Source organism: Gopherus flavomarginatus, chromosome 8, assembly GCF_025201925.1.
Source record: "Gopherus flavomarginatus isolate rGopFla2 chromosome 8, rGopFla2.mat.asm, whole genome shotgun sequence".
Classification (NCBI taxonomy): domain Eukaryota; kingdom Metazoa; phylum Chordata; order Testudines; family Testudinidae; genus Gopherus; species Gopherus flavomarginatus.
In genome coordinates this window covers 68,848,014-68,866,722 of record NC_066624.1, presented here as the reverse complement: position 1 = coordinate 68,866,722, position 18,709 = coordinate 68,848,014, and the positions used below count along the sequence as shown (strand labels likewise).

General features: G+C 42.0%; 1 protein-coding gene across 1 annotated transcript; it reads left to right on the top strand.

Annotated features, from left to right (window-relative positions):
- The first annotated feature begins 3,527 nt into the window (after positions 1–3,527).
- Positions 3,528–18,362, top strand: AMER3 (APC membrane recruitment protein 3). The gene is made up of 3 exons (XM_050964013.1): positions 3,528–3,626; positions 14,648–17,709; positions 18,350–18,362. Exon 2 carries the CDS (start codon positions 14,669–14,671, stop codon positions 17,690–17,692), a length of 3,024 nt encoding a protein of 1,007 aa, XP_050819970.1. The 5' UTR covers positions 3,528–3,626; positions 14,648–14,668; the 3' UTR covers positions 17,693–17,709; positions 18,350–18,362.
- Positions 18,363–18,709: the final 347 nt, after the last annotated feature.

Here is an 18,709-nt window from a genome sequence, read left to right as displayed (position 1 = left end):
GTCCTGCACGTTCCCCAGAGTCACGGTTCTTCTTAGCAGGGTGCGATTAATGGCCCTGCAAACTTGCATCAACACTATTCCAACGGTCGACTTTCCCACTCCAAACTGGTTCGCGACCGATCGGTAGCTGTCTGGAGTTGCCAGCTTCCAGATTGCAATAGCCACCCACTTCTCCACTGGCAGAGCAGCTCTCAATCTCGTGTCCTTGCGCCGCAGGGTGGGGACGAGCTCTTCACACAGTCCCATGAAAGTGGCTTTTCTCATCCGAAAGTTCTGCAGCCACTGCTTGTCATCCCAGACTTGCAGGACGATGTGATCCCACCACTCAGTGCTTGTTTCCCGAGCCCAAAGGTGGCGTTCCACGGTGCTGAGCATGTCCATTACTGCCACAAGCAATTTAGTGTCTTGCGCGTCAGGCGAATCAATATCATCGTCTGACTCCTCACTGTCACTTTGGAGCTGAAGGAATAGCTCAACTGCCAAACGTGATGTGCTGGCAACATTCATCAGCAAGGTCCTCAGCAGCTTGGGCTCCATTTCTAACAGAAATGGCACTGCAGACTCACAATGGCGCCAAACTGCTGGGATGTGTAGCGATGCACCACGGGGCGTTGGGACAGGAAGCGGAATGACCCGCACCCTTCCATCCCCTTCCCACAACCCAGGGCACAAAAATGGGACGAGGTGCTCTGTGGGATAGCTGCCCACAATGCACCACTCCCAACAGCACTGCAAATGCTGCAAATGTGGCCACACTGCAGCGCTGGTAGCTGTTAGTGTGGCCACACTGCAGCATTGTCCCTACACAGCTGTACGAACACAGCTGTAACTCCCAGCGCTGCACAAATGTAAGTGTAGCCATACCCTCTGTGTGACTTGAAAGCTGGTCTCCCTCACTAACAGAAGTTGGTCCAATAAAATATATTACCTCACTCACCTGGTCTATCACTAAAAGCTTTGTTATCCAGCATGTTGGGAGAATGGGGGTTCTGGTAGGTGAAAAATTCTGGTTTAAGAGGGAGGGAGTTTGGGTGCAGGAGGGGGCTTAGGGCTGGGGCGCAGGAGGAGGCAGCATGTAGAGATGCTTAGCCATGCCTCTGCCTAGGAGCAGCAGGGAAATGTCGCTGCTTGCAGGGAGCCGCCCGAGGTGAGCACCACCTGGATCCAGCATCCTGAAATACCTCCTGCACCCCCAATCCCTGCTCTGAGCCCCCTCCCACACCCAAACTCCCTCCCAGAGCCCGCACCCCTCACCCTCTCCCAGGCCCCAATTCCAGCCCCACACCAATCAGACTATAAACCAGACTTTCAATTAAGATCAGAAATGCCATTTTATGGAGCTTTCTGGTTGGTAAAGTGCTGGATAACAGAGCTTTTACTGTATATTGAAAGTATTATTTTTTGGGGAGACTTGGAGTGAAAGCTAATCACCAGGGGATAATGTATCGTAGTGATGGCCCATTCAAACAGGAGCAGGTTGTCATCCTTCCATTTAGCAGGCTGTGTAAAGCAAGGCTCAGTTGTCCAGTCTTGTTCCATCCCAAGACTTGCAATGGAAAACCATCAGAGACAATTGCAAATGATTGAAAACACCTGGGGAAAAAAAGGAACATTACAAAAGACAGGAGAGCACCGTGTCTCTGAATAAAGACAAACGACTGTTTCCGTCTGACACAGGATGGGGACAGACACTCACACTCTGTATCCGTTCACTGGAGAAATGGCTTGCAGACTGGGAGTGTTTTTCACGGAAGTTTGGATCCTGGTTCCTGTGAAGCCATCTAACTGTGCAACAGACTGAATTTTGAAAGGAAAACCTAGTGTATTAGATAGGAAAGGTAGCTATTAAGTGTAGACCCTACATTGTGCTTTATCATTTTGTTTAGCATTGTAACCATTTATTTCTGCTGCTCTCTCTTGGCTTTAGTTGAATCTCTGTTCTTTCTTAAATAAGCCTTCTCTTGTTTTATTACAGATGCTGTGGGGTTTAAGGTAAAACAGGGGCACATTGCTCCTTTGGGGGCAGAGGATCTGGGATTCCTGTGAGTAGCCAGTGTTAGGGGCTGGATATCACAGGGGAATGATTCAGAGGGACATGGGGATTGGGGCGCACCTCTTGTTAGCCTGTAGGGTGAAGACAGGGCTGGCAAAGCCCAGAGGAGGGCACTTGGAGTTGCTAATAGTCTGGTGGTGTTAGGGAGCTAACCCCCAGCCATCATGAGCAAGGCTACCTCTCCCTAGAGGCAGTGGTAACAAGGTACACTGAGAACCATCACACCCATATATAAAGTACGGTCCCAAGCTACAGCTCACACTAGTGTTACCCGAGTGTTTTAGACCATTATGTATAAACACTGTTCTGTTTTTAGGAGAATCCTCATATGAGAATCCCTGTCAGGCCCCAACCCAGGGAACTGCTACAACCAAGGGGAGAGGAGACGGGAATGGCGAAGATGAAGGCCAGGAGGAGAGGTACAGGGGATCAAGGTTGCATAATTAACCTCCCTTTAAAAATATGGGATTCTGTCCAATTTTCAACCCCTCCCTGGCTAGAATATTTTTGGGGGGAGGGGCAGAGGAAAGAGAAGAAAGGAAGAGGATCTAGTTCAACACTGACATGGAATTTAAGCCCCAATATTTTGATATTAAATTCATTTCCATAAACAGACTGTGATATGATATGTAGGTGCTGGAACTAGGGGTGCAAGGAATACTGCAGCACCCCCTGACTTGAGGTTGTTCCACTATATGCAGGGTTTACAGTTTGGGTCAATGGCTCTCAGCACCCATCACTATACTCATTATTCCAGCACCTCTGATATAACCCCTAATTTTACCTTCACTGCAAAATCAGGCAAAAACTGGACTGACTTACTAAGGAAAGCTGGTTAAAACAAAACATGTTCAATGACTTAAAAAAACCCACCTAAGACAAATACTAGCCAATTACATTTTTTTGGTAAAAATATTCCTTCTCCTCCTGTCCCCAGTTTGCTCCAGTGTGAGGTTCCTTCTTTAATATCAATAGTAGTATATGTGAAGGCACTGTCTCTCTCCATAACAGTCCCCTTTAAATCACTTCTTCAAAGGGTGACACACTTCAATAATCTTAATAGATGTTGAACAGCAATGCATTGCAATAACCTAGAAGTATCTGTTCATACTGGTATTTTTGTATTCCAGTCAGCTATGAAAATTGATGGGAGAAATACAATTACAATAAATGTGCTCCTGAATTATTCCAAACCTGTTATGTGTGTAGTATAACCAGGATGTTGGCTGTGATCTCTCTAGTTTACCTTCGATTTTTGCCCCTGAGAAATGGAGGTATTTACTTGCTACCAAACAGAAGGCTGAAACAAACATCTTGCCTAAATCAAGCTACACGGGGAAATCTAGGATCTATGTAGGGTACAGCAAGCTACAAGCTGGAAGGTTTGGAGGGTGGAGGATGAGGGAAGGGGAAGGAGGAGGAGGAAAAGATAGGAGGTGGAGAATACCAGTGGAGAGCAGCAGTAGTACAGCCCCTCAGAGTGTGAAAAGCATCACAGGAGCCTCTGGATAAAGATTCTCAGCCTCAGCAACAAGACTATAGTAGAGAGGATTATGCTGAATGGTGAAACATGGTGAGTACGATTTTTGTCATCTGCCTCATTGTTAGCTGTTCGTGCAAAGAATTCCTTTTGCTCTGACACCTACGACGAGACTCCAAGGGGCAGACTATTATTTTGGGATGATTGCTTGTTTTGACACTAGCATGGAGCACAGATTTTCCTTTATTTCTTTTCTTATACATTTTTGATGTGCACATTCAATCTCTTTTAAAGCAATAAATAACTAAAGGTGACAAGGGCTGGCCAAGTTAACACTTTGCTGTCTGATACAACTGGCTGCTGGGCACAGCAAGTAATAAAGGCACAGTTTCCCTTTCAGGTACACAACAGAGATTTCTGTGCAGTTATTTTCTCCCTGGAAATAGGCTAATGGTTACAGTTCACTGTGCTGGAGTTTATGCTGCTCTCCCACAAAGTGTAAGGAAAAATGTTTCGAGCCAGTACCTTTCTCTCAGCTTCAGGTGCAGAAGAAAAACTGAGCTGTGCACAGTAATGCAAAGGTTTTGCCAGGAAGGTTTCCTCCTTTTGTAATGAATTCACCCTTCTCCCATGTTCCTCAGTGTAGTTTTCTCCCTGTTTTCCCTTGGCATAGAGCTGCAAGTGCTTGTAATTACTGACACTGTTCAGATGACTAATCAAGGGAATGAAACTGGTGGCTAGGAGCTAGCCATTGTGCTGAACATGTAGAGATTCTACAGCTTACATGCCCTGTACAATGAACTGGGGGAAAAGAATGCTTGTTTTTCTTCACCCTTTTTGATCTTTTATATGTACCCAGCACGTTTAAACACACAAAACTGCAGAGCTCTGCATACCAAGGGCTTTAATTTTACTACTGACAGCTCAGCTTTAGTGAGCAGCTGGCAGTGATTAATTTAAGGTTCAGACTTTCCTGTAGCACATTGCTAATAAGATTAAACATTTAATTACAGATCCTTATAGTATTCTGATGTGATGTGTAAGATTTTATTGTGTATACATGATGGTGTTTCTCTTTAGGTCTTTTAGTGAGAAAAAGCAGAGCCTGACCTAAATGTATATGCAAATTATTAGGTATTCTGGGTTACCCAAGAGAGGCAGGTGATAAAGAGGAATGATAGCATTTAACCACTAATAATGATGACAAGAATACTCCAAGCAGGTGGTATGATCCCAGCATAGGTCTGCATGTCAGAGGTTTATTTAAAAACAAACCTCCCTCTGTAACATGAATCATTAGTGCCGTTTTTAAAAAGGAGAAATGGAATAAGATACTGGCAGAGTAATCCATTTAAGAAGTGAGAAGATGAGCAATGCTTTAAAAATCTTCTTTGGTTTACACTTTGAGGGCACATTATGTCTGTCTGCCTTTAAGAAACAGAATTGTGTATTATAGTAACTGAGAGAGAATATCATTGCGGTTCAGCAGGGAACTTCTTTGGATGTTTTTAATTATCAATAAATAGTGAAAAAGAACTGCATGTTCCTATTAATAGTAGGAAAATTCTCCATTGGCTTTGTTTTGTGACCTTTAGTAAAGGGAGATAAGTGTTTGTTTGGGAGAATAGAATTTAGTTACTTTCACAGAGCCCCTTCAGTAAATGATATACTCTGCTTTATGCTCTGTTAATTGATCTAGAACAAGTGCTAAGCATTTATAATACCCATTGATTTTAATAGGAATTATGGGCACTAAGCCCTTTACACTTCTTTGTTAATCTTTTTTTAGGGTTTTGGATTGGCACTCATCACTATAGTAGCTCAGCATATCCCTAAGTTAATTAGCCAGGATGGCAAAGTCTCTAGTAGGCTTCCTGAAGCATTCAGTTCTTTGTCATTTCCTATTCTTCAAATTCTTCATTAAAATTTTGATAATAAGTTTCACTTCAGAGCGTTACCCGTTTAAAAAACCCTCAAAATAATTTTTTTAAGCACGTACATTTTCCATTATATTCTTGTCAAAAAATTTCATCATACCACAGTTTTTATTTTGGAGCAAGGAGTACATTTTTGAAAGCATCCAAGACCCATTTTCAAAAGTGACTTCAGCACAGTGGACTTACATATCTGAGTGTCAGTCACTTTTGAAAATGGGATTAGATACCTCAAACATTTTACCCTAAAAACATGCATACTGGATTTTTCCTTTCAGTTTTAAAAATATCAGTAATTAGAAAGAATATTGTCCTTAAAAGTTTGTAAATGGATTTAATTAATAAGATCAAACCCTAGGAAAGGGGCAAGTTTAGACACTATATAGTATGTGGTTGGGTAGGCACCTCCTTCTCATGGTGTTCCTGTTTAAGAATAAACTATTACATTAAATATAACAAAAGAGCAATAAAAAATTCCCACAAAATTCCTAAAAACTCTCCCTAACTTTACTCATTTGTAGTCTCCAGTGAAAACCCATCACAATTATACATATGACCAGAGTCGACAGCTAATAAGATTTTGGAACAAATACCTGTAATAATGCTGCCTCTGGCGGGACACAGAGTATCAATTCAGGACAAATTGCTTAGGAGCAGGGCAGTTGCAGCCCAAGGCTGGGTTTACTTTCCCAATAGGGCACACCACACCAGCCTAACAGAGAGGACTTCGGTCTCACCCCACTGGCTAACCGTAAGTCACACAAGCAATTCCCTTAGACACTCCAGTTTCCCAGTATCATTACCAGTGCCACTCATTATGGGGACAAATGGTTATGAAAACCAGTACTCCAGTAAAAGGAAAAAGGTTCTCTCAATCCCAAAGGACCAAGCCCCAGACCAGTATACAAGTCAGATCTTACCCACAAAACAAGCTGTTGCCAATCCTTTAGAATCTAAAATCCAAAAGTTTATTTATAGAAATAAATAAATAAATATAAATGAGAGTTAAAATTGGTTAAATGGAATCAATTGCCTACAGTAATGGCAAAGTTATTGGTTCATGCTTGTAGCAGAGATGGAATAAACTGCAGGTTCAAATGAAGTCTCTGGAGTATATCCAAAGCTGGGATGGGTCATTCAGTCCTTTGTTTAGAGCTTCAGTTTGTAGCAAGGTTCCTCCAGAAATAAGAAGCAGGATTGAAGACAAAATGGAGGAGTTTCCAGGGCCTTTTATATTCTTTGCCCTGTAGAAGGATACCCTTTTGTTCTTACTGTGGAAAATCCCAGCAGCAAGATGGAGTTTGGAGTCACATGGGCAAGTCACATGTCCATGCATGACTCAGTTTGCAGGCGGCAGCCATTGCTCACATGCTATCTTGAACGTTCCCAGGAAGACTTCTTATGTGGATTGGAGTCTCCAAAGGTCCATTGCCAGTTAAGTGTTTCTTGATTGGGCACTCAGTTTGCAAATTCCTTTCTCAAGAATCTGACCAAATGCTTCACTAATGCTATTTAGAATCAAACACATTGAGATACAAGTACATAGCCAATATTAATAACTTCAGCTACAAAAAATGGTACACACATACAGATAGCATAATTATAACCAGAAAATCATAACCTCTTCATAGACATCTCACATGAGAACCTTTGTACAATATTTGCTGCAAATATATAACAGTGGTTGCAACAATGATCTGTATGGTTACAGTTCATGTCAATAACGTCACAATGCCACATAAGGCTAATTCTCCTTTTTCCTTGCCTAAGAGAAGCAGCATTGATTCAAGCTTTGATCTAAAATTTCTAGTTCCTAAGCCAGTTTCTGCTATTAATGACAGCCATGCAACCTCACTGATGTCAACACTCATTCTCCAAATGGGTTGATTTTCCCAGCGTTGCACCGAAGAATATTGAAATTTTTGCCAAAATTTTGTGGCCCTCAGGAATAATTTTTTGTTTCTGTAGAAAATGCAAGGCAGAAATATTTTCCAATAGGAGAGCAACTAAAAATAATTGGCATCCACCCTTAAATTTAGAGTTAAAGCAATTCTTCTAAAATCTCTACAGAAAGGCAGTGTGCTGGGATTATTCTCAAACCATGGGAACACTAGTCATCCTCACACTTCCAGCATCTCTCTTGTGCTAGTTCTCAAAGAGTAAACCCAATAATATCCATTCTGCCTAAATCTTAAGAGATCCAACACTCAGCGTGAACTGATGCATAATAGATGGCTCTTATAAGTTTGACGGAGTGTCTTTGAATTTTAAAAACAATATTCTCCAACTCCAGAATGGTGTTTACGCCAAGACTTTATTTGTATTATACTTGCCAACCCAACCTTTGGATTTAATTGCTTGTTTAGAAGCCTGTGAAACCTTAAGACTAAGTGGTGTGGTCAAGACCAGTAAGTATGTGTCACTCTAGCAATCTCATAGATTGGAAAGGCAGTTTCTCCACAACAGTAGCATCACATTTCTCTAGGGGCAGAAAGGTCTGCATCCAAGACCGTGGTAGATAACAATTTAAGTGTAGTCCAGCAAAGATTTATGGCTCTTACTTAAATTAATTTAATAAGTAATCCACTGATGCCAGAAGAAAGGAGATGGGGCAGTTTGAAGGAAAAGTACACACAGAGTCTTGTTGAAACCATAATGGATTAAGTCTTAGTGGGCTGACAGCCAGTTCCCAAGATTCTTGTCATTTTGAGTGAATTTTAATTGCAAAACATATTTCCTTTACAAAGATGAAAATCAGTCCCCAGACATAATTTTTTTTATTCTAGTAGGAGTAAAAGATAAACAAGTGGAAATTAAATGCAAGAGTAAAATAATGGAAAAGGACTGGAGACAGGCAATGCTGCAGCTGAATACACAGGTCAGGACAACCCACAGACAAAAGAACAAATTTACAAAAGTCTAGAATCATTTTACAGAAGTTTGATTAGGATTCTATAACCACTGGAAGCATATACTGTAACTTTACCTTAAAAATTTCTTTAACCTTTTAAGCTCATTTCCATGGTACAGTTTCCATGGTATTGACACAGCCCCACAGGCAGGAAAAGGAAAAAATGGTATGGTCATTACTAGACTGAGATGGTAGAATTAATAATGATGCATAAAAAAGTGTTTAATTCGTATTGCTATTCTGTATTTGGAAAGAAGCAGAATGACTTGTATCACATAAGAATGAAGAACTTTCCAGTCTGTTAGTCAGTCCAAGGAGGATGTTAGATAACATCTATGAGGGATAAAATGTTTTTAAATTACCAGGGTCAGATAATTTGTACTTAAGAGTCCTAAAAGTGTTCACTAAGGAGATAAACGGCCCACTGATAGTAATTTTTAATAAATCTTGGAATACCAGGGAGATTCCAGAAGACTGGAAGCATACTAGTATTATGCCAAATGACCCAAATGACAAGCAGAATGACCCAGCTAACTAGTGGGTGCTTAGCTTGTCATCAATCCCAGGCAAAATAAAGGATGTGGAATTCAGTTAATAAAGAATTAAAGGACAGAAATACAAGTAATGCCAGTCAATGTGATTATATGGAAAATAGCTTTGGTCAAACAAACCTAATTTCATTCTTTGAAATTACAAGTTTGGTGAATAAACAAAGACGTAGTCTACTTAGACTTTTATAAGGTGTTTGACTTGATACTGTATGACATGCTGATTTCAAAAGTAGCACTACAGAGAATCAATTAAATGCATTAAGAACTAGCTGACAGATCTCAAAACAGAATTGTCAGTGGAGAATTTTTGAATGAGAGTGTTTCTAGTGGGGTTCCGCAGGGATCAGTAGTAGGCCTACACTATTTAACATGTTCACCTATATCTGGAAGCAAATATAAAGTCACTGTTGGTAACATTTGCAGATGACACAGATTGGCAAAATAGTAAATAATAATAAGGGTAGGGCAGTCATGCAGAGAGATACAGATGACTTGGGAGACTGGACCATTCAAACAATATGCCTTTTAACACAGCCAAATGCAAAGTTATGCATCCAGAAATAAGGAATGTGGGCCACAGCCACAGACTGGGGGACTAGATCCTGGAATGCAGTGCCTCTGAAAAGGATGTAGGAGTCAGAATGGGCAAACAACTCAACATGAGCTCTCAGTGTGATGCTGTGGCCAAAAGAGATAACGTGATCCTTGGATGTATAAACAAGGTGTAGCAAATAGGACCAGGAAGAGGACTTATCTTGGTTTGTGGCATTAGTTAGACTGATACCAGATTATCGTGTACCGTTCTGATGTCCACATTTTAAAATTGGAGAGGGTACAGAAAAGAGAGCCACAAAAATTATTTGAGGACTTTACAATAAGAGACTTTAAGACCTCAATCCCTTTAGCTTATCAAAAAGAAGACTAAGTGGTGATTTCATTGCAGCGTATTCTTTGCTTCAGGAGGAGCTAGTATCAGGTACTAGAGGATTTTAAGCGAGCAGCGAAAAGCATAACAAAAACAAAATGGATGGAAGCTGAAGCCAGAAATAATCAAATGGGAAGTTAGGCACAAATTTTAACCGCAAGGGTGATCAATCACTGGAATAAGCTACCAAGGGAAGTGGTGGATTCTCCGCCTCCTATGTCTTCAGATCAGGACTGGATTCCTTTCTGGAAGTTATGTTTTAGTGAAACAAGTTATGGGGCTGAATACAAGGGTAAATGGGTGAAATTTAATGGCCTGTGATATACAGGAAGTCAGACTAGATGATGTAATTGTATCCATCTGGCTTCAAACTCTACGAATCTATGAAAACCTTTCAGCATTTCCTGTCCTAGTTACCAGACCAATCATGCCTTAGACCCCTTTTGTCCCTCTCAAGTGCATCCCTTTGCTACCATCCCTCTCTTTGGGTGCCCACATGGTTCTAACACACTTAACCTGAGAGGCCCAACTAGGTTTGATACCCCAAGCCCTTTAATCAGCTGGAGACTGCTGGAGGTAAAGTGACTCAAAAACAGCTTGTCCAAAACATTCCTGGTGCTAGACAGTGAACATGTATGTAGTGAGTGCATCTCTGCCTCCAACTTAATTCAACCTGCACCTTTGATTACTTTAGTTGCTCTCTGGCCACCAGTCCAGGTAGGACTTACTCTAATACTCCAACCCATGAGCAGCTTCAAACAGCTACCTTCCTTAACATGCTAATCTGCAAGGGGAAAAAATGTTCCTTTCTTCCCTAAATGTGGCATTTCCTCCAAGAAGTACCCTGCCAAGGCTTAGGACAGGCAAAATCTGTCCTGGGACAGCCACAGTTTTTCTAGACATAAAAATAATACAACATTGAAGTCTTCTACAACCCAGCAGGGAGCTTCAAGCCTTTGAGATTTGCGTTTTCCCTTGGAGACCCAGCATCTACTTCTAGCACTAGAAGAGTCTGAGATCTTGGAAACCTCAGGTTCATGACATTATTAAGTTGCAGGAAAGCTTGCTTCAGCTATTTCTAGCAGGTTTTTATGGCTCCTTCTCAATTCTGCACAATTGGATTCATGGTAAACAACACTGCTCTTTGCAGCAAAGGGGTGCAAAAACATCCCAAAAGCCTTTTCCTAAGAACTCTAAAACATCTGTAAACTAACTTTTCTGTAGCATCAGTGAGATGTACAAATATGCAAAGGTGTAGTGAGGTAGAAAAGTATTTATTAGCATTCATTACAGATGTTCTGAAGAACTCACATTCCCATCTATGAGTAACATGGCTACATCAAAATCATGCTGATAAAACCTTTATCTATCACCACACCATCATGTATTCCATATTCTACACACTGTGCATATATACAGTCACACATCACCCTAAAGTTTGCTACTATTTCCTGCCTTCCCCGGTGTTATAAATATGCTGATTGTAGGCCATACCAGAGCCTCTACTAAAAATTGCTTTATGCCACTGGATGGCCATGGATCTGGCTGCCTGAAGATTCCCTTCCCCATTGTGGGTTCCAGGACTAGCTGCTCCAAGAAGCAGTCATGTAAGGTGTCAAACTTTATCTCTGCATCCTGTCCTGAGGTGACATGTACCCAGTCAATATGGGGATAGTTGAAATCCCTCATTATTATTGTGTTTTTTATTTTAATAGCCTCTCTAATTTCCCTGAGCATTTCACAGTCACTATCACCATCCTGGTCAGGTGGTCAGTAGTATATCCCTGCTGCTATATTCTTATTATTCAAGCATGGAACTACTATCCATAGAGATTCTATGGTACAGTTTGATTCATTTAAGATTTTTACTTCATTTGACTCTGCTTTCATTCATATATATTGTACCACTCCCTGACCTGTTCTGTCCTTCCAATCTATTTTGTACTTTGCTATTACTGTGTCTCATTGATTATCCTCGTTCCACCAAGTTTCTGTGATGCCTCTAACATCAATATTCTCATTCAACATGAGGCACTCAAGTTCACCCATCTTATTATTTAGACTTAAACTTGTCACTTTTTAGCTGTCTGCCATTACGGGATATAATTGAATGGGACTTTTTTTCATTTGATTGTTTCTTATCAGCTCTTACCTTTATTTTATCACCTTCCATCTTCTCCTCCTTACTAGGACACAGAGAATCTCCATTAATAAATCCTCCCCTAAGGTATGTCTCTGTCCAAGCCATGTGCTCCTCCGCACCTACCTGTCCATTCTGGGAGGATAGTCAGATTCAGCTGACAGAACATCCTCTTAGAGGCCATGGGCAGTTGCTACAATTTAAAGGAGCCCTAAGACTGCTCCAGGTTATGTCTTCAGATTGTGCCAAGCTCACGACTGGGGGGAGGGTGCAGAAAAAGCTGGTTTAAAAAACACCTGCATCCAGTACAAGTCAGGAAGGAAGAGCTGGATCCGAGGCTGGCCCCATGTTTATACACCTTCTTTGAAACACTGGCAGTTATTTATTCTGCTAGTGTAGCTGTGGCATGGTTTATCAATGAGTGTTGGATGTAACAGTGTGCTGCTAATGCATCTTTTAATGTGCAGTAATTCATTCTCAATTACTGCTGACTTTCAGGGCCCAGATGATTTTAGTTTTAGTGTATGTGTAAATGATGCAGAACTAGAGAATTTAATTCTAAACTGAGGTTTAATTCAGTGCAGATCTGAAGGGTTTTTTTTTTTTTTAAAAGAACAGGCCTTTGAATAAAAATCTGGGCCACTCTTTCTGTCCAATAAGAATTTTGTTTGCACAGGAGTTTGCATGATGAGTTTGATTCTGTTCTGAATTATGCAGCTATAATCCCATTGCTTTACTTCTGATTTACACTGGCACAGGGAGGAGGAGAAACAAGTGCTGTCTATTTATGAAATAATTCCAGGAGAGTTGACTATGGCATAACACTTTTATGAGTATTTTAGTTAAGTGTTTATGTACTGCATGCAAACATCAACTGTACTGAACACTGTATCATACAAGTGTAGACCCCAAGTTTGCAATGAACTATGCAATGCATTTGCATTTAAAAGTAACCAGTGTGCATATGTTTTGCCAATGCATCTATGTACTATAGTTGGTCATTGTACACTTAAAAAGGTTTGTCAAGCCAGTCCGACTGTTCAGTGATATTTAGTGGAGCCCTTTATAAAAGCTACTTTTGATTTTTTATAATAAAAGTAGCACTACAGAAAATTATAGATTGCAATCTGTGATAAGGTGTACAAATCCCCCACTGGAAAAGTAGGGGTTAGAGAGCAGCTCTGCGCCCAGGTTGCCTCACTCACCCCACCAAACCTGCTATGCCTGCACAGGCTGGAGAAGGAGCTTTAAAAGGGAAGCAGAGCAGCTCAAAAGCAGGCAGATGAGCTGACCTACATGCTGGGCTTCTGAGAAGGGGCAACCTAGGAGCTCTTGCTGCCTGAGGCCTGACTGTAGTGACCTGTCCAAGCCTACAAAAAAGGACCTGACACACTCTGGAGGTTAGAGACTTTATCCTTGTGTTTCTCTTTTTTGCTTTACCCTGGGGGAAGAGAGGGGACTGGTGGGAAGTGATCCAGGGAGGCAGCTGCATAGCACCCCAGGATTTAGGATGTAGCTGCCCGCCATTAGGCCCTGGATCTTAGCCTGGTGGAGAGGGTGGGCCCAGGCTCTACTAACCTTTAAGTATGGACGACTGCAGAAGTTTATCCTTCGAGAGGGAACCTATTTGTGGGGAGAAGACCCTGATGATAAAAGGATCTGGGCTGTGAGATCTCAACCCAAGATGGAGGGGAGTCCTGAGGCCTCCTGCTTAATTGCAAAGACTCCTCCTCCCACTGCTGGACTCTTTATACATACCCCAAAAGGCATAGACTTGTGAATGTGACCTGGCCAGAGGGCAGCGTCACTGGAAGGACAGACCACCGCAGCACAGATTTGTGGTAATAAAAGGGGACTCCCAACAGGAAAACAACCTGCCATACTCCCACCCAACCAGTAGGTGGTGCTAGTGCTGAGCATGTCCCTTTCACACAGTTCAGCAGAAGCAAGAACTGTAATTCAGTTTCAGCATGCATTCCAATAAAAGACCAGTTCAGGATGTACAGGCAGGGATTTGCAGAGATTTTCCATGTAAAACAAAAATCTCCTGTGTTATATTTTACACCCCTGGAGCTTTTCCCACTTGGGATCTTCCTCATCCCTTGATCTAATCAAAGGCATAAGTTAATGAACAATCACCTCCCCAAAGCAGGCCTTTTGCATAAAAGTTCCTTGGGTATCCACCAATCCTCATTGTTCCCCAGTGCCACTTCCACTTTTAGAATAGCTTCTCTTCCCTTTGAGCTGCTCTATCATGGCCTTGATCCTGTATCTGAAAGCTCAGCAGCTTGACAGTTTCAAAAGCAATCAGGCCAACTAGCCACCAACCTAGAGTGACCTGTTCTCCCTGCTGATTCTTTCAGACCTTTGCAAACCTTACAAGCAACACCCTCCCCCCTCCCGTGTTTCACTTGAACTCTTTTTCAAGCAACACCATGAGTTATTGACTGAAGTCTCTCACAAGAAATTAAATCAGTTCTAATATTGCTGATTTCCCCCTGTCCTTTTCTCTAGATTTTCTTCGAAATATACAAAGTTCAAGTGGGGTTCCAGTTGTTTGGGAAACATACCCCAAATCCATATGGGTCCTTTGTTAGCTGAAAGCACACTGCTAGCCAGATTCTAAGATTTTGTTCTGCTGTTTCCTCTACAGAAACAAATGTGATGAAGCAGCATGGAGCTAAGGAGAGGAAAGACCTTCATAAAATCAAGTTTGCAGCTGACTTCTGAGAAAGCGCCATTGGTGGATGAGATTCCTACAGACAAGGATGATCTAGGAAAAGACAAAAGGGTAGCAGTTGAGGGGAGCAAAAGTGAAGTGGTCCAACCAGCAAGTTTGGCCACACACAAAAATGACCGATTTTCTAATACAACGACAAGGAGCGGGGCTAGTGAAAACATCTTAGTGCCATCTGGATCTTCCTACAAACTGGTAAGAAAGAGTAAAACCCATGATTGTGTGATAGAGGTAGACAAAACAGAACAATACAACCACAGCGGTAAAGCTTACAAGGAGGGCTCCTCAGCTCCAGGAAGAAGTAAAGGGCGGCTTGTCAATAGCATCAGCTTTTCTGGGGTGGGGAGCACCCTGAATTCCAGTGGTAAGAAAGAGTGCATGGTCAGCCCAAGCCAGTCCACTTGCAGCAGTCAGCAGATGATAGATTATAGAAACTTTGTGCCACAGATGCCTTTTGTACCAGCTGTAGCAAAAAGCATTCCCAGGAAGAGGATTTCCCTTAAGAGGTCTAAAAAAGGGCTCCGGGATATATTTCACATGAAAAAAAATAAACCAGAGAGCCTAACCCTGCTGGTTGAGAAAGGCAAGAGGCTGCCTTCTCCAGCGTGGAAGAGCGAGCTCTCAGGCAGGCTTGGGAAGTATCTTTTCAAACCCAGAGAAACCTTTGCAGCTGACTGCTTGGCACAAGACCTCTCCGACAGTGAAATGCAGTCCGACTCCTCCTATGACTACTGCAATGCTCTGTGTGAAGATGTAGCTTCTCTGAAGAGCTTTGACTCGCTCACTGGATGTGGGGAAATCTTTGCAGATGAGAGTTCTGCTCATTTGGACCTGGAGAGCAGCAAAGAAGTGCTGATGAGGCGATCCAAGCACAAAGAGAGCCCTGCCCTGGGGTCTTTTCAAGGTGGGGTGGAACAGCTGGCATCCCCTGCCCAAAACGAAGCAGCTGACTTTGCAAAATTTTGGGATAACATCAACAAGTCAGTGCGATTACATCAGAGCATGTTATTTGATAGGAGGTTGTTGAAGATACCCAGTCCTGACTTGGGAAAGACTAAACGTGAAGCTGCTGCTTCAATGACTGACCTGCTAGTGTCACCTGATAAAGATCCTGACAGTTCCAAAGAAAGCTCCATAGATACAGGGACACCAAAAAGTGACCACCAAGAATCCACCTCCACCAGTGATGAAGGATACTATGATTCATTCTCTCCTGGGCAGGATGATGAAATGAAGGAGGCTCAGACTCCTGGGGTTCCAGGTAGATTTCCCAGAGACAGTTACAGTGGCGATGCCCTTTATGAACTATTCTATGATCCCAATGAAGCCAAAATAAGCCCAGTCCTAGACGATGAGCTATGTATGTCAGAGAGCATTTCAGACCAGGCCATTGAAATCCCTTTGTCGATTTACAGCTTTCATGTGGGAGCAGAGGAGAATATGGCTTCACAGCCAGCTGTTGACATCATTAGCCAGGGGTTTCTTCAGAGCACATGGAAAGGTAAGGAATGCTTGTTAAAGCTCTGTGATACTGAACTCTCACTGACCATGGGGATAATAAACTGGCTACGAAAAAACCCAGGATTGGTTTCCCCCACAGACCCAATTAGGAGTCCCGAATTACAGCTGGAAAAAAGTGGCAATCCATTGGTCTCCTGTAGTCCCAGTCTATGCCAGAGTGAGGAGGAAAAACCAACCAAGGGAGAAACTGATATTTCTAATCCAAAGTCTTCTTTGGTTAATGACAATGACACGGTCCAGACGTGTTTAGGGGGCGTGGCTGAAAAAGACCAAAGGGAGGTTTCTTGGCCTCACACAGCTAATGGGCATTCTCAGATAAGGGAAGGAAACTGCCCTGAGGACTCATGTACTGTGTCTGGCCTTCAGGAAGCCAACAGCACATCAGGTAATGGGCCAAGATCACAAGCTATTGGAGACACTTTAGGGACCTGTTTGTCTGAAAAAGAGAAGATGCCAGTTTTAGGAGAATGCAAGGGACCTGGAGATAAAGCCCCATTAACAGGCAACCTGAACATGGAGCCTGCTTGCCAGAGCTCTCAGAATCCTTCGTTAAATGATAGCCAGGAAGTAGAATCCTGTTATTCTTATATGACTGCAGCAACTTCCCCAATGGATTCCCTAGAGACAGCAGATAGCAATAAAACAATATATCATTCCTTGTCTATTTCCTGCGACAAGCCAATGCAGCCTCTTACTCTGAGACATTTTCAAAGCTACATCAGCCCCACACAAAGGGACAGCGACACTACTATAGTGCAGCTTCTGGAACGTTGTGTCACTCAAGTTGCATCCTTAAAAATCAGCTATGAGAACAAACATCTGGAAGACAAATGCATCGGGAATGAAATGAACAACATAATGTGTAAGATGTCTCAATACAAAAACAAAATATTGTTGCAAAATGAATGCAACTGTATCACCCAGAGTTTAGAATACCCTGGTCTCCCTCACACAAACAAAGATAATTATGAGACAAGCCTCAAAGCCAGTAATCCATATCAGTTGAAACAAAATAAGGAATTAATTTGCTCTAAAGATCAGAAACACAGAACAAATATCCTAGATCATATGAGTCAGGTCACCAGGAGCAAGATAAATTTTGAATATGCCCAGTTAAATAATCAAGCCCTCTCTTACATAAAAGACTTTACATCTGAACCTAGACCAAATGACTCTAACAGCACGACACCCCTTAGTAGGCCAACATTTTTACCTCTCTTCAACTCTGTTTGCTCAGCTGTACCCAATGATTTTTCACAAGCCTGCACAAACAGTTCACTGGACAAACCATTGCAAAGTAATGAATCTACGCAGTGCAGCACAACCTCATGCAGTTACACAGAAGAATACCACCAAGGACTCTCTGAAGGGGCCACTCTTCCTAATAACCCAGAGCTGACTACCACAGACAGAGCAGTGACTGGCAAGAACCATCAATGACACACCAGTGTCACAAGGTAAGTTCTTGTAGAGAAGATTGAAATAAAAATGTGAAAAAATGAAATGTTAACCATTCCCTTGAAACAGAATTAAGGCCCACTACACCTGGTTCTACTGAATACTTTGTGCTCCTCACAGTTTGACCAGGTTCTTAACATCTGCTTTATAGAGACAGACAAAATAAGAAGAAAGGAAATAGAGTTAAAATTGCACAGACTCCTGAAGTCAAGGGCTATATATTGCTTTAGGTAAGTGTCAAGTTCATGGACATGAATGAGAGCTCCATGCGAAGGTGAAGGAGAAACTGGGTCTGATTCTTCATTCAGTTAAATCACGTTCTCTCTCATGTAACTCCATCAAAATCAACAATGCCTAATCGTAGACTGTATTATAGGTATACATTGGGTTGTGAGTACTAGTACGTGGGTACTAATGAGTATTTCACAGGGATTGTTGCACATATTTACCTAGCAATTTTCCAGAATGTACAGAAAATTCAGGAACATTCCTGATCACAACTGCAGAAACTGACATATTTGATACTGGATGTCAAAACATGGCTGCCATATAGTAAGTGTACAGAGAACTGCATCCATCACATAATGCTAGATTTTACAAAAGTTCCCTCCAATAGTGATAATACAGCTTTATTTGCAGAATCCGTCCCCACCCCCATCACCGTGTCACTACAAGAAGTTAAGGTAGTCTGGATATCTTGCTTGCAAGTGGAACCTTAACTGCATTTTGTGAGTTTCTAACTTTTTTTTTATTTAACTCTAATGTCCTTGAAAAGTAACATGCCCTCAAAACCACAGATTATTTATCATATTTAGAACAGCAGCGCTTAGGGGCCAGATGAGAATGGGCTCCATTGTGGTAGGTGCTGTACCAACAGGAGAGACAGTCCCTGTCTTGAAGAGCTTACTGTCTCCTGCAACCTGAACTCCTCAGTAATGACAATTTGAGAGTGTATTCCTTAGTTTTTTAAATAGCTATAAAATGGGACTGGGGAGGGAA